General features: G+C 50.0%; 3 protein-coding genes across 3 annotated transcripts; 1 reads left to right on the top strand and 2 right to left on the bottom strand.

The window, feature by feature from the left end:
• Window positions 1–81: 81 nt before the first annotated feature.
• Window positions 82–3,749, bottom strand: N7478_007202 (putative PAB1 binding protein (Pbp1); the record flags this gene model as incomplete). The annotated part of the gene is made up of 6 exons (XM_056923416.1): window positions 82–290; window positions 349–1,675; window positions 1,734–2,671; window positions 2,747–3,014; window positions 3,073–3,256; window positions 3,595–3,749. The coding sequence occupies 6 exons, from the start codon at window positions 3,747–3,749 to the stop codon at window positions 82–84; spliced, it is 3,081 nt and encodes a 1,026-aa protein (XP_056781453.1).
• Window positions 3,750–6,197: 2,448 nt separating this feature from the next.
• Window positions 6,198–9,278, top strand: N7478_007201 (formin-mediated actin nucleation enhancer; the record flags this gene model as incomplete). The annotated part of the gene is made up of 2 exons (XM_056923415.1): window positions 6,198–6,260; window positions 6,345–9,278. 2 exons carry the CDS (start codon window positions 6,198–6,200, stop codon window positions 9,276–9,278), a joined length of 2,997 nt encoding a protein of 998 aa, XP_056781452.1.
• Window positions 9,279–9,874: 596 nt separating this feature from the next.
• Window positions 9,875–14,254, bottom strand: N7478_007200 (NRPS-like enzyme; the record flags this gene model as incomplete). Its single annotated transcript, XM_056923414.1, has 1 exon — window positions 9,875–14,254. One exon carries the CDS (start codon window positions 14,252–14,254, stop codon window positions 9,875–9,877), a length of 4,380 nt encoding a protein of 1,459 aa, XP_056781451.1.
• Window positions 14,255–14,706: the final 452 nt, after the last annotated feature.

Here is a 14,706-nt window from a genome sequence, read left to right as displayed (position 1 = left end):
GCTAGGTCACAGCGGATAAGTGACAAGTATGGACAGGGTAAGCAGTCGGTCGAGTTGTAGGCCATGAGCAAGTTATGCACTTCATTTGCCCTCATCGGTAGCCTCAGCAGAATGCGTTCCTGGCCCGGAGTTTGAAGGGGCGTTTGGAGACATCTGAGGAGGCATCTGAGGGACCTGGTTGAAGTTATTGCTAGGCGCACGGTGCTGGTTTGGAGGGAAATGGTGGGCTTGGTGAGGGCTGGAAGAAAAATGCGGTTGTTGTTGGGGATAACCGCCGCGGCCAGAGGGTGCTGAGTTGAAACAATCAGAAATGATACATTGACCGGAAATTCAAATAAAGATACTAACCGTGCCCAGGTTGTTGACCGCCGTATCCAGGTTGACCGGGAGACATGAACATCATGCCCTGCGGTGGCTGACCTGATTGCGAGTTCTGGTGCATCATCATCGGAGCGCCACGGCTTGGGCTAGGATATCCGCTGTGTGGCTGGGCAGGTGCATGCTGCGGGTAGGCATGGCCCGGAGATGGAGAGTACATTTGCATCTGATTATAAGGAGACATTCCTTGTGGAACACCCATATAAGGTCCGTTAGAAGGTTGCTGTACCATCATGGGAGCCCCCATTTGGGGGTTAACAAATTGGGGCCCATGGCCACCTTGGTATGGTCTCATGTGAGCGGGCTGTGGGCCGCCTCCATAAAATTGTGGCATCGGCTGCCCAAATGCAAGTTGTGCCGGAGGTGCCATGGGAGAAGGATATCCCATGTGCGTCTGCTGCATACGAGGCGACGGGAAAACTTGAGATGATGATGATCCAGACATTTGCATGCGATGATCATCATGAGGGCCGTGAGGGTGGTGAACATGGGGCCCATTTGGAGGTCCATTTAACGCTGGTATTCCAGGATTGCCTTGCTGGAACTGGAACTGGATCGAATGCTGAGGGAGGTGGGGGTTGTTTGATGTAGATCTACCCTGGGGAGAGACGGATTGACCGCCGCTGGAAGCCTTAAACATCTGGTCATAAGTTTTTTCCTCGTTGCCCTCAGATGCATCCCATGTCGGCAGTGTTCTGTAAGGTGGTGGAATGGCACCGTTGAAGGGGAAAGATTTCTCCGTCGACTCGGCATTCTCCTTCTTCATTCGTTTAATGGGGTTAAACTGGTCATCAATAGACGGACGCTCTGAGATAGGGAGAGGCTTTCGAATTCCAAAGAATGTGGAAGGGGTTGTTGTGTGTGAAACTGAGCGGTTTCTTGAGAAAGGACGAGGACTGGCCGCGGGGCCTCCAGATGTACCGGTACTACCAGGAGTGAATGTGCTGGCAGCTGGATTTGGCTTGAACTCCATAGCCCGGACGTTAAACTTGGAAGCAGCAGAACCGAGGGTCTGCGATTTAGCAGGGCTAGTGACTCTAGGCTGCTCGCTAGCAGGGCCAGTGGGAGCTCCACGAACATCTTGAATTGGCAATGGAGTGGGTACAGGGGCCATGCCATTGCCTCCCTTTCGTTGCTGCAAATTGTCGGCTAGTCGGTGGCTGAGAGTACTAGTGCCGGGGCGACCCGGTTGCATGGGCTGCTGGGGGAATCGGCCACCCGGTCCAGCAAGTGGGCCGGTGGGGGGGAAGATATCCTTGTCGACCGCGGGGGTAATTCTGACGATCAGCGGGTGCAGCTGGAGGGACTGGTCCAGTTGGCGCAACGGGACGAGTTGCAGGCTTTTGCTCAGCGACCTGCGCAGCAGCTTTGCTCGGAGATTTATTATCCCCCTGGGTATGAACTCGGGAGATGATGGCTTCTTGCTTGTGCGGGTCTTTAGCAAGAATTGGTACCAAATCCTTTGGCACGGGAGTAGAAAGCTTGAAATTCTTCGAGAACTTCATCAATTCATTCAATTTGATGGTCCGGTCATGTGAGGCCTGGTTACGCCGACGTTCCTGTATCTTGAACTTCTCGTTGTTGGCAAACTGGCGGAAGTGGTCAAGAACCTCAGTTTCGACATTTGCAGTGGCATTCTCAGGTACTGGACGCTTCGAAGCAGAGACAGCGGCGGCAGGGGCGACAGCGGAAGCATTTGTGGGGATAGTCTTTTGTTCTGTTTCGGCAGCAGGTTTCGTGGGCACCGGAGTTTGCCGCTTCTCAGCATTAGGCTCCTTGGATGGTTCTTGAGGTGCCGCAGATGTTGGGGCAGGTTGGGGCTGCTTGGTTGAGGCAGGAGGGACTCCCACTTGTCTGCGCCCAGGTGGTGTATACTTGTTTGGCTGGCCCGAAACAAGCGGCGGGAAAGCTTTATTCTCGCGCTGAACGCCACTGTACTTGGCTTCTTCGTCATCATCACCGGTGGCTGGAGCTACAAGACCTCTTTCTTCGCGCATATGGGGATTTTCGGTATCGGTTCCCTCAATTTCGCGTGCAATCCGGGCTGCTTCAGCCTGTTTCTGACGGAAGGCAGGGTCTGAACGGTCAAGAACAGTTGTATACAGGTTTTCATCATAGTTAGTTCTTGCGCCGAAAAGTCGCTCATTCGCTTCAAATTGGTCCCAGTTGGACGACTCCCCCGTAGTACTCTCCAGTGACAAGTCGACGTCTGTCTCGGCCGGCTCCCAGCGCTTCAAAGTGCGCTCTCGCATGGCAAGATTTCCAGAGATATCACTGTCTGTCCGGAATCCACCTGTATAGATTGAAGAAAAGAATAAATTAGCACAAATAATACCATTAAGCTCATAAATATGTTCAGATATCTTACCATTTGATTCTTTGACAGACACCTCCGCTGGCACGACATTTGGCACAGAGATATCTGCGATGTCCTTAATATCAAACGACATGGCATGATCAATGCCAGCCCCTAGGTATGGGGTAGTCGCATCGTTTACACCATTCGTCTTATTCTCCTCGGGTGCGCGTTGCACCATCTTGAGCGAAAAGGACGAATCGGTGGGCTCCAGGGTCGAGGACGAAAACACTCCGGTGTACGTATCTCCGTTCTTTGTGGTGATAGTTGTATGCAAGCCCTAAAATAGTTGCGTCAGTAAAGATGGTACATGTGCTATACTCGAGGAACTGCCATACAATAAAACTGGCAAAGAGAAAGACCAAACGGTCATGGGCGTGGTTATCGGGTGTGTTTGACTCCTTCTGATTGGGCCTAGGGGAGCCCGATTGGCGAGACACGTTGCCATTGGGCGAGGCATGGGAGGCGCGTTGCGTGATAGGATTCGTCCCTTGGGACCAGGCTTTGTGGGAGTTTGTGCGCCTATGCAGTAGAACATGCCTTAGTTAGCGAATGAAACCGACAGTCTTGAGAGGTCAAACACAAAGAACAAGCTGCTGGCACCAGTTCCAAGAGCTTGAATTGGCTTTTCAACCGATCAAGAGCCTGGACTTTCAGACCAGCTTGACAATAAGATGGCACGTGTATGGGCGCAGTGAACGAGGGGTTCAGAGTAGACAGGATTGAAGCAAGGCCACAACCCCGCCCATGGCCTAGGTTGTAAGACGCAGGCGGAACAGGGGGCAATAGCTTATTGGAACTGGTGGAGAGAGTGTTGATCTGGGTGGGGGGAAAGAAAGCTCATAAAATGAGGTACGTACCGCTGACCACCATCCCCAGGGCTGCCAGATTGGCGGCGACCATCCCCCTTGGTGCTAGCACTGGGCCTCAATGATGGGCGACCAGTGTTCTGTGTGTTGACAGCATTGCCAGATGAGCCATTGGCAGCTGGCACAGAGTTGAGTGTAGAAGCCATTGATTGACTTGGATGGTCAAATCAGCGCAGGCTTGCGGTCGTGGGCACTTCTAACGGAAGGTCCGCGACAATGGAGAAACGGGAACTAACACGCTCACACCGCCTGCACAAACAGGACAATGTTAAAGGAGAGGGGCAGGACAAAAGTTGGCTTGCAACAACACACACTCTCACTTTGAAGGGGAAGACAATGGAATAATGTCTGAGGTTTAAAATTAGAGGAAGGGGTAGAAAGTCATAAATGGGAATTTCTTTGGGGGGGGGAAGAAGAGCAAGTCAGGTGGGAGGAGTTGGGTAATGTACGGTATCGGTGCGACCCTAGTTGACAGCGGGATTGTCGATTTCTATGGGGTCGGGGTGGACTATGGCGATCGGACTGATGTAATCCTTTCTACTTCTTTTTTGGTTTATTTTTATTTTTACCTTTTTACCTCAAGTGCTTCAAGTTGTTTATCTTCTAGTCCAGAGCTGTGAAATTTATGGTTTTCATGGTTTTATTCCCATTTCTTTGTGGGATTTTCGGACAGGGGAGGCTTTTTTTTTCTTTTTCTCTCCTTTATTCTATACATAGCATATATCTCCAACCCTGGAACATTAGAATGTTTGCCCCCAATTATCTCCCTGACACTATATATATTTCGCCCGCTGTTACTATGTATATCCATGGATAGTATTTTGGGCCTTAGAATCTACCCCGGGGGTCGCATTACTAGCACTACGCTTACTTTGTATGCCTTGGAGCTTTATATAGTATCATCACCTGGGCACATGTGCAGCAACATTTGCTATCAGCATCCTTGTAATAGTAGCCGACACTACACCCCTCCAGGAGTGTCATAGAGATCACATCTCTGCCCAGGTGATTATTTTTTGTAAAGGCTATAAAGGCTATAGAACCTCTCTCCTACTATCACCTTTGTATAGTATACATAGTATAGTTCAAGTTCCACTAGCATTAGACTAAACAGTACTATACTGCATATATCTGCTGGTGGTAGCTTAGCCGCTCCGCGTCCTTCGTCAGGATCACTCAGCCAAAGCAAAGTCGAAGAAGGTGTCGTCTAAATGAATTATTAGATATGTAACTCTGGTGAAAAAAAAAGGAAAAAGGATATAATAACTCACTTCTTTTAGCAGAGCTAGTGAAACCTACTCAGGCCTACATGATACTCAAGTTTTGCGAATTGAAAAGTATAGTACGATAAAAACTAAGAAAAAAAGGAGTTGTCCCCGGGGTTGAACTTACTAGTTGGTCTTGGTGGTTCTCCGCGATAAGTATGCTTCCCCGGGTATGTTTATGCTTAGCGCCTTCGCAACTTTGCGTATGATCGAACATTCAAATGTTTGAACCTACATATATGTATGTAATTTTGACTAATATTATCCCAGTACATATGATATTTCTTCACTTGGCCACAAGGGCTGGTACAGTGAATAGCTTCACACTGTATCAATAAATATCCGTAGGCAATTACACAACGCAAGATATATTCAAATTTTTATAAACCTAAAATATTCTACTTATCCAAAAAGTACTAACAATGGTGCCTATGAGTATGGATTGAACTTGTATTGTCAATACCACCTCTTTCAATGTTCTGGCCGATCGGATGTCTAGATTTGCAGATCCACTTGGGTACATAAGGGCACGTCCGAGGGCATCTCTTTTCACACATTCAAAAAAGAAATCTTGAGTAACTACTGTAAGGCTGCTGTTCCAAAAGTGATTGGCTACCTACCTTGTCGACACATAGAATATTGCCACCATCCCGGGACTGGAGAAAGGCCGGCACCAAGTAGGGGGGAAGATTAGACAAATCACTCCTATTATTCAACTGGGCATCCATATGTGTACTATGTATTTTCCTCGATCTATCTCAACGCACATGAGTATACATTGTATCTAAATATCGTGAGACCGCCCCCGCGACTGACAAATTCACAAGGGCCCATTTTATACAGACCGGAGTTTAAATGCTCAGATCTCATGCAGAGAAATTGTATCCATCTGCGTTGCTTTTTTCTCCACTTTTTCGTCTGCGACAATGAGACAATAGCTCTGACGATCCGTGAAATGTACCACCGGAGCCTGGCCCTCGAGACTACTATGGATAGGCCCATGCCCAGTTGTATATCCATCTATAATCCCGTACCAGGTTCAACTATGTAGAGGATGCTTTGGCCTTGTAGCGCTACAAAATCACATGAACATTGATACCATACAGCCGGGTTACGGTAATTTTGGCTTTCGCCGGGCCAATCCCCTTACAGTGACCGCCTGTATCCGGTATTGGACGCTGGAATAGTGGGAGGCTGGGTGTTTGCTTGGCATCCCAACTCTCGCTCTCTTTCCCCCCATCGTCACTTATCAATGTCAACACACCTTCGGGCTCTCTGGAGACCCTACTTATCCCTTCTCTGTTAAACCACTGGGATTAAGTCGAACCCATGTCTTCCGTTTCAGGTCGCAGCTCGTCTGCCTCTGGCCGTTCGCAATCAGTAAAGAATGTGGTAGGTGTCAGATCTGTGGGCTCATCTCTCAAAGAAGGGTGTGACCAATGCTAATGTCTCCTATCTTCGTTCTCTCCAATACAGGCCGATAAACAAATATCTCAAATCGAAAAAGGAGTCACTCATCTGCTGGTCGCTACAAAGCAGCTCCTCGAAGCCTTGACCAACTGGTCTCGAAAACACGCTTCCGAAACCCAAGTATCTGACGTGTATGTGCGCTTGGGCTACGAGTTCAACCTCGCATGTCGGGCTTTCAATGCTATCGGCGTTGAAACGTCTGATCTCGGCCCCGTCCCAGATATATTGCGTACCATACTTGAAGACACATTAAGCCAAGATGCCTCCCCACAAAGCCTTGACAAATATCTTCCCCAGATCCGCGACATCATCATCAACTTGCTCCATGGCCTGAAGAAAAAGCAAGCACGACTTCGATCGAAACAACAAAAGGAGGAGGGGCGTGGGATTCCAGGTCGGCAGGCTAGCGCAGGAAGCCTCTCCAGCAGAGACTCGAATATTGGACAACTCTACGACGAGGCCGCAGCATCCACTATACCGCAGAATAATATTCAATCTCCAAAACGGTCGGCGCGTCGATATGGGAGCCAGGGATCTTTGGAAGAACCTCAAATGAGTCGTCGGGACTCACCGCCGGTATCAAGCGAGCAGCAGCGCAGTTACTCAGAACGAGATGTCTCGCGGCGGGAGGCTCAACAAATGCTCAGCCAACCGCCTCAGGGTGGTGCAGCTGTTTCACAAAATGCCCCACCTTCAGCCCCTCCAGATTTCCCAGCTCCTCCGCCACCTCCGAAAGAAGATGATGCGCTAGGCGCTTTACAGCGAAGTGGAGAACTGGAGCGGCGAGCATCGCGGCGTTTCTCCGCATACCAAATCCAGAAACATCTGGGGACTTCATCAAATGGAGTTCCTGTTATTCCCTCCCAGAATTCCCCAATTCCAAACCGAGGGCGAGATGTTCGCGAATCTCTCAATGCCGTTCGCTTGCGAGGATCATATGCGCACAGTCGACAGCGATCTTCTAATCGCATGCAGGAGACGGTCAAGGCTGCACAGACCCAAGCGGCAGCTAATGTTCCCCAGGCAGTTGAAGAGGAAAGTGGTGAGCGCTCTCCGCAAGCAAACACAGAGACTGAGGATGAGGAGACTCCTCGTCCTATTAGCCACAAGCCTGAACCGCCGGCCAAGGACGATATCCCGGCTGCGAAGCCCGAAAAACAGCCACTGAGTTTCCCACCATCTCCAAAGGCCCCAGAGTTGGATGATGCTTTTGATCCTGAGAAAACCGCTGGTCCTGCTGCAGAGGCCCGCCCAGAAACACCCAAGGCTGCGCGACTCGAGCCGGCTGGCATTGCCACACCTCCCTCTGTCCCCCAATATGCGATAGAGCAGCCGTCACCTGGTAAGGAGCTCACACTCTTCTTACAATACAAAACCAAAATCAAGAAATACGTTTTGCCTGATGGCATCGCGGATCTTACTATTGGACGTTTACAATTGGCATTCATCGAGAAGTTCGCCTGGAATACACACAACAATGGTGCCGATTTACCTGAAATTTATGTTCAAGATCCGATTTCTGGCATCCGACATGAGCTAGAAGATTTGAATGACGTCAAGGATCGTTCGGTCCTTGTATTAAACGTGGACAATTTAGATGAAGTCAAAAAGCATTTTGATGACAATTTCGGGGGTGTTCTTAGCCTAGTGGAAAGTGTCAAAGAGTCGTTGGCAGGGCAAGGGCTAGCTATTCAACGAGTCTCAGACCGTCAGCTGGAAGCTGCTAAGGAAATGGCTCGGCTGGCTGCAGCGCCCCAAGGGCCTGTCCCAGTGGCAGCTAGTGTTCCTGAAGCCACCAAGACGCCAGTTGCTGCGAGTGGAAGCCAGATTGCGGAACTGCAAAGTTTACGCCGAGATCTCGCTGTTCTACGCCAAACTTACTCGAACTTTACATCTGATGTTGCTAGCTCAATGAGTGCCGTTCGCTCCAAGGCCAGCCAGGTTAAGACTGCCGCAGTGGATGTGGGCGTTCCAACCTATGAGGGCGATGCCGGCCGTGCCCGAGTTAACACAGGCAAGAAGGAACTCGCCGATGAGTCGGAACGTCTCGTTGCACGAGTTGATGATCTGCAAGATCTTGTCGAGGATCTTCGGAAAGACGTGGTTACACGAGGTGTTCGACCCCTCCCAAGACAATTAGAGGGTGTTAGCAAAGATGTCAGCAACGTCATGAAAGAGATTAAGAAGATGCAAGATTTCCTCGCACGTGAGAAACCAATCTGGACCAAGATCTGGGAGAAACAATTGCAACTCGTCTGTGAGGAACGTGATCAGCTTACTATGCAAGAAGATTTGGCTGCCGACTTGCAGGATGATCTTGAGAAGGCAGCTCAGACTTTTGCTTTGGTGGAACAAGCTACCAAGGAACAAGCGATGGAGAAGAGTACAACTGGTGTTGCCGGTGCTCCTGTCTTACGTGCTGTCTCACGAAATATTGGGTTTGATCCCACAGTTGATCCCATGAAGGCTAAGGATGGCGTTTTGGGCGAAGTTCGTGCCCTACAGCCAAACCATGAGAGCCGCATTGAAGCTATTGAGCGAGCTGAAAAGGCTCGAAAGAAGGAACTGGAAACCCGACGGATTGGGCTATTCCAGAAGGAGCTTGGCAATTTTGTCCAAGAGGGCAAGTTAAAGAAGAGCGGCGGCGTTGAAGAGGCTGAACGACTTCGTAATGCCAAAGACGATCGTATTCGAAAAGAAGTATGGGATCGACAACAAGCCCGCAATGCGGAGATGGAGAGGGAAGAAGCTGAAGAAGCTGCGGCGGCCGCCGCTGCCGCTGAAGGAAGTGCAGAGGAAAAGCCGGACGGCGAGGATGCTCCCAATGAGGGTCCATCGCAGGAAGCTAAGGATGTTGATGAAACTGTTGGAGAAGAGAAGGAGTCTAACTCCGATGAAGCCAAGCATGATCAAGAATGGCATGAACCAGGATCCATTTGAGGCCTTGGTGCTTGTTAGCAATTTTTAAACCCGTTTTTGACACCCTCTTTATTATTTTGCATTTGTTTTGTTATGATGGGCTCCATTTTATTGCATTTCACCCTCTACTATACCTGTGGCGCGTTTTCTATACCATGTGTCCTTCAATGTTGCATTGCCTGTCATGTATTGACGATACCCTTCCACCTCAGTGGTCTGTTTCCTACTTGTTCATTCGCGCGGCGAGGAGTTGGTGCCCAGGTAATTCATTATTTAGTGTTACTACTGATTCAATACACGAATGTGCAATATTTTGCATTTTCCAATTTATATTGCCATTTTAAATAAATTTGCTCCTTTCTTGCTAGTCACAATTAAATGATTGATCATGCATTTATTCCAAATTGAAATTGAGGATAATTCTTCAAGGGGAGATAGTAATTTCTATAGCAACATGTATAACATAGGAACCGAACAGAGAAGAACAAGCTAAGGACGCGGACAGGAAGACGAAATCGAAAGGGAAAAGATAAGGGAATGAGAAAAAAAAGAGAAAAGAGAAAAAGCTTCATAATCATGATTATCAAAAAACACCATAGAGCACTTCATCTTGCCCATTATGCAACGTAGAACTCATCATCTGGCTTCTCCATAATACGGACCAAAGCCTCATCGAATGCACCCATGACACCAGCCATATATTCTTCGTTGACGTAAGGGAATTTCGACTTGCCAACATGATATGTGCTCTTAAAGGTCATCGGGCGACTCCAATCCGGACCATCAAAGGAGTGAGCGGGCCACACCTCAATCATAATTGGCATGCCAATATCGACTTCCTTGTACGGGATCAAGAGATTGTGGTCGCGGCTCCATCCTGGTAGTTCGCGAGGAACACCACCATCCTGTGAGTGTGCTGGGCGATAAGCCTGCAGGTTGACCGATGTATCCATCAGTCGCTCTCCAGTTCGGTACATGTCAAGAGATGGGCAAGGAATATCGGTGTATGGTGCCGACTGTGCACTCTGCTCAGTAAGTGACTGGCAGATCTCACGGTTTGTGAGGTTCTTGGTCTTCCCATCGACATTAACTCCCATGCGGAATGGGATGGTCTGCAGAAGTGGTGCTAAGCAGCGGAATAGGTCTTGCGTTTGTCTTCCATGAAGAACAGAGCCGAATCGAACATCGAGCTTGTCCTTTCCGGAGTCTTTTTCGCGGGTTTGGGCCAGCACACTGATCCATGCAGCCTGGACTACTGCCAACATGCTGGTACCGAGGATGGAGACAGAGCCATCTGCAAGTTGATCCATGGTGAGCTTGCTGGATAGGGTACATCCGCGCAAGTATGTCTCTGTTTGTCCTGGCAAAGTGAGTGCTCGACTTCCATCGGCGATAGGGGTACTGGATCCTAAAGTGAAGAGACCCGAGCCAGCGGCATTCCTCATCCAATAAAACATGGTTTCCATCTCATCGGTGGAGTTGTAGGTGAGACCAATGGTCTCGCGCATAGACAGAAGGGGAAGTCTAGAGCCGTCGCCAGTCCAGCTGGCAATACCGGATAGCTTGCCAGGCTGTGCGTACTCAGCGGCGAACTCTTCACAGAGATGGGCGAGAGAAACACCATCATAGATACCATGGAAGAGCGTGAGAACCATGACATATCGGGAGTTGTCAGGTGAGCGGACCCAAGTGACGGTCACACCAGGCTTGTCTGGAGTCATGGAGGTCTCAGCGGTGCGTTGAGCCGACACAACGGTGTTGTTCCAGAGACTGTTTTCGCTGGGGTCATAGTTACAGACGACGTCAACTGTTGGAATAGTGGCACGCTTTGAGTTCTTGCTCAAGATGCACATAGCAAATGGAGCAATCGAGTGCTTGACCTCGGAGAATAGTGTGCGGAAAGCATCATGTCGCTTGAGAACGGAATACACAGCGTTTCTGAATCGAGTAGGTTCAAGTTTGTCGAGAGGGAGATCGTATAGGAAATGCTCCACCTGAGGCTGATGGAAGGTCAGGGTAGGGTCGACATGCTCGGGAAGTGTGTTCAGGTAGATGATACGGGTCTGTGTGCTTGTTGGAGGTAGAACACGCTCAACGTCAGCTGGCTCCAGACCAAGGTACGACAAACATTGATCCATGCAATGGTGTGAGAAGTGGCGGAGTCTGGTAGCTGTGCCAAGCTCATACAACGCTTCCTCGTCATCAGGTGAGATAGCAGAAACGTCTACATCGTCAATCATTTCATCGTCGCATGTCTCAGGCTGAAGGGGTGCATCTGCAACCGCATATTGGCCTGATGACTGGGAAGCTGGGTTCTTTGTGTCGACGAGGCCAACAAGGTCATCAATTGTCTTCAGGGTAAGAACCTGATGCAATGCCAAGCCATCGATACCATCGCCCCGGATGGCCTGGAGGAGCATGATAGCGCGCAGACTGTCCAGTCCAAGGCTCAAAAGAGATGTCGATAGGGGTGAGTCTGCAACACGTTCGCCAATGGCAGAAACCAAGCCGCGGTTGACAATTGATGCTGAATCCAGTGGGAGTGACTTGACATCCTCCTTGTTCTGCAAAGGCTTGACAGGCGTAGGGGATGGTGTCTTCGCTACAGGAGCGGTCTTTGAAGTGTCTCCAGTGGCGATTTGCAACAATGTCTTGCGATCAATCTTGCCGCTGAGTGTCCATGGAAGCTTCTCCATGACTGTGTAAGTACCAGGACACATCCAATCAGGTAGAAGCTTGTGTCCCTGCGAGCGACAGTTTTCTTCGACCGCTTCGGGGTCTGCATCAGTCCAAGTTGTCAAAAATGCCTTGATCTCGGCTCGACCTCCCTCTGGGGGCTTGATAACCACGACAGCTGCGGTAGCCACGCCTTCTGCACTAGTCAAGACATTCTCAATCTCACTGAGCTCAACGCGGCGACCATTCAACTTGACCTGCTCAGAGCTGATACGGCCAATGAAGTCGATGCTTCGTCTTCCAGTTGCATCCCATACAACGCGAGTCTTGTCGCCGGTACGGTAAAGCATGGTGCCGGAAGGAAGGCCTAGCTGAGGGAACTTGTCCACAGAAAGGAATGCACCCTCAGTAGCATCTGGACGGTTGAGATATCCCAAAGCAACTTGTGGGCCACCGACGATAAGCTCACCCTCAAGACCGAGAGGCATTTCTCTCAACTCTCCCAGGCTCAATGCCTCTGGGTCAGCAACAAGTAGGAAGGCACAGTCCAAAGCCCCACCAATGACGGAGCTTCGCGTAGGCTGTGTGCAGGACTCAGCAGTGCAGAAAATGGTGGTCTCTGTTGGTCCATAGGCATTGACCAAGCGCCGATCATCATCAGGACATCCTTCGACCGCCGCGAACTTCTCAATAACTCGTCCGTTGACGGCCTCTCCACCAACAATGAGCGTCTTCAGTGCAGGCATATTCTCGGGGCGCATCAAAAGCGCCAAGCTGGCAACAGCATATGAGGCAGTGGCGCTAAGTTCTCGTGCACAACCCTCAATGTCTGTGAGGAGCAGATCACGCTCGGCGATACAAAGAACGCCACCAAGGAACAATGGTGCAAAAGTGTCGATAATGACAGGGTCAAATGATGGGGCACTCAGGTTCAGCCAACGAAGACGTGGGCCAGCAGGAAGATGCGATAGAGGTCCCGCCAGAGTTGCCTCGACGGTAACCTGGGCAGAGCGATGGCTGCCGAGAACACCCTTGGGCTTTCCTGTAGACCCGCTGGTGTAGAAGAGGTAGCAAAGATCAGTTTCGCTTGGAATACGAACGCCAACACGTGAGGATTCGACTGAATCGGGTATGATAAGATCCTTTCGCCAGCTGTCTGGGTTGGTGATATCAATCCACTTGATTTCCTTGACCAGGTAGTCGATTTCCTCCTGATCTCCTCGAATCCCTTGCCACGGAACCGGGCCAGAGCCCAGAACAACTGGGGAGCCGAGATCCTCAACAATGGCTCGGATTCGTTCAGGCGGCGCATCAGCTGGAAGGGAGCTGAAGGCGTGACCAGATTTTAGAACGGCCAACTTAGTGAGGAAGAGGTCCGGGCTTGGTGACATGAACAAGGGAAAGGCGTATTGATCACCCAGGGCAGGACGCCATTGATCTTCAAGCACCTGTAGCAGCAGACCCAGCTCAGAGGCAAGGAAGTTGGCCAAGGTATTTACCTCGCCGTAAGTGAGATCGCGGCGATGGTTTCCAGGCTGTCTTGATGGAGTTGACGTGGCAGTAGGTTCCCGGCACAGATAATCGAACGCGATGTTGTCGGGGTGGTGTCGAGCATGTTCCTCAAATGCGCCATGGAGCAATCTTGGGCTCTGATAACCATGGTTCTTTTTAACACCATTGTCGACCGGCAGACTGTATGGCGACGATCCATCTCGGTAAGGTTCGAAGTTGACGCGCGATGGCTCGAGTCCAGCTCCAGCCATGATCTGCTCCGATGTTGCAGAGGTCAAGTAAGTCGCGGCTAATTCAGCCAAATGTCGTGTTGCGTACGATCCTGCGTGGTCGCTTCTTATTGTGAGGGTAATATCTGCCATGTCCGGCTGGGTGTAAACGACCGAGAGGACCGATGGGCCTTCCTTTGCCGCCCCAATGACATGGCTGGTTGTGATGATTATTTTGAAATCGGCTTCATCCCGAGGAGTCGCGTTTGCAACAAACTCCACCTGTGGCTCCGAGGTCTTGCCCGAGGGACCTGGGGCCGGGATCACAGCTTGAAGCAATACATGCCCAATTTCGGGAGCATCCGCCAGGAATGCTACCTGATCTGAGCCGGCAATATCGCCAACGAAGCGTGCGTAACGGCGGAGTAACGCTTCGGAATCAATACTAGAATGAAGAGGCACATTGTGGACAGTAGATGTGTGCGCCCATTTTAAGTTGTTGTCGGGCTTTGAGGCATTGACGTTGAAACAAGGGAGTTTGGACACAGGGAGATCCTGGATGGAGGTGGCCTGCACCTGCTCTGGTAGGACTGATCCCATGATTATGAGACTTGTATGTGTCCACGGGTATAACTCAAGGTTCGAGTCAAGAGTATTAATCGAGATTTATTCCAATCCCAGACGATAGTGTGGACGGAGGAATGATTCCTTATCGCAAATGCGACTGATAGATCTTGTGCAGAAACAGACCCGTGAATACTATCACCTACGGGTTATTATTGGATATAGTAAGACATCAGGCGATGGAATTAATGGTCAAGGTTCAAGGTGCTGGTATTTGAATAATATACGAAGCCCATAATTAGATGAAACATGCTCTGATATCAGCCAACTACCTCTTGGAAGGAGCATATCGGGGGCTATTTCAACGTGGATGGGGAGATCATTAGCAAAGATCATGGCCCTTACCAGATGAAGCAACCCATCGATGTCAATGCCCCAAAAATTACTGCTTTTGAAGAAGGGTCTTGCCACACTTCAAGATACTCACC

This window comes from Penicillium angulare (genome assembly GCF_028827245.1).
Source record: "Penicillium angulare strain IBT 27051 chromosome Unknown utg000004l_segment0_segment0, whole genome shotgun sequence".
Taxonomy (NCBI): domain Eukaryota; kingdom Fungi; phylum Ascomycota; class Eurotiomycetes; order Eurotiales; family Aspergillaceae; genus Penicillium; species Penicillium angulare.
This window is presented reverse-complemented; position numbering and strand designations above follow the sequence as displayed.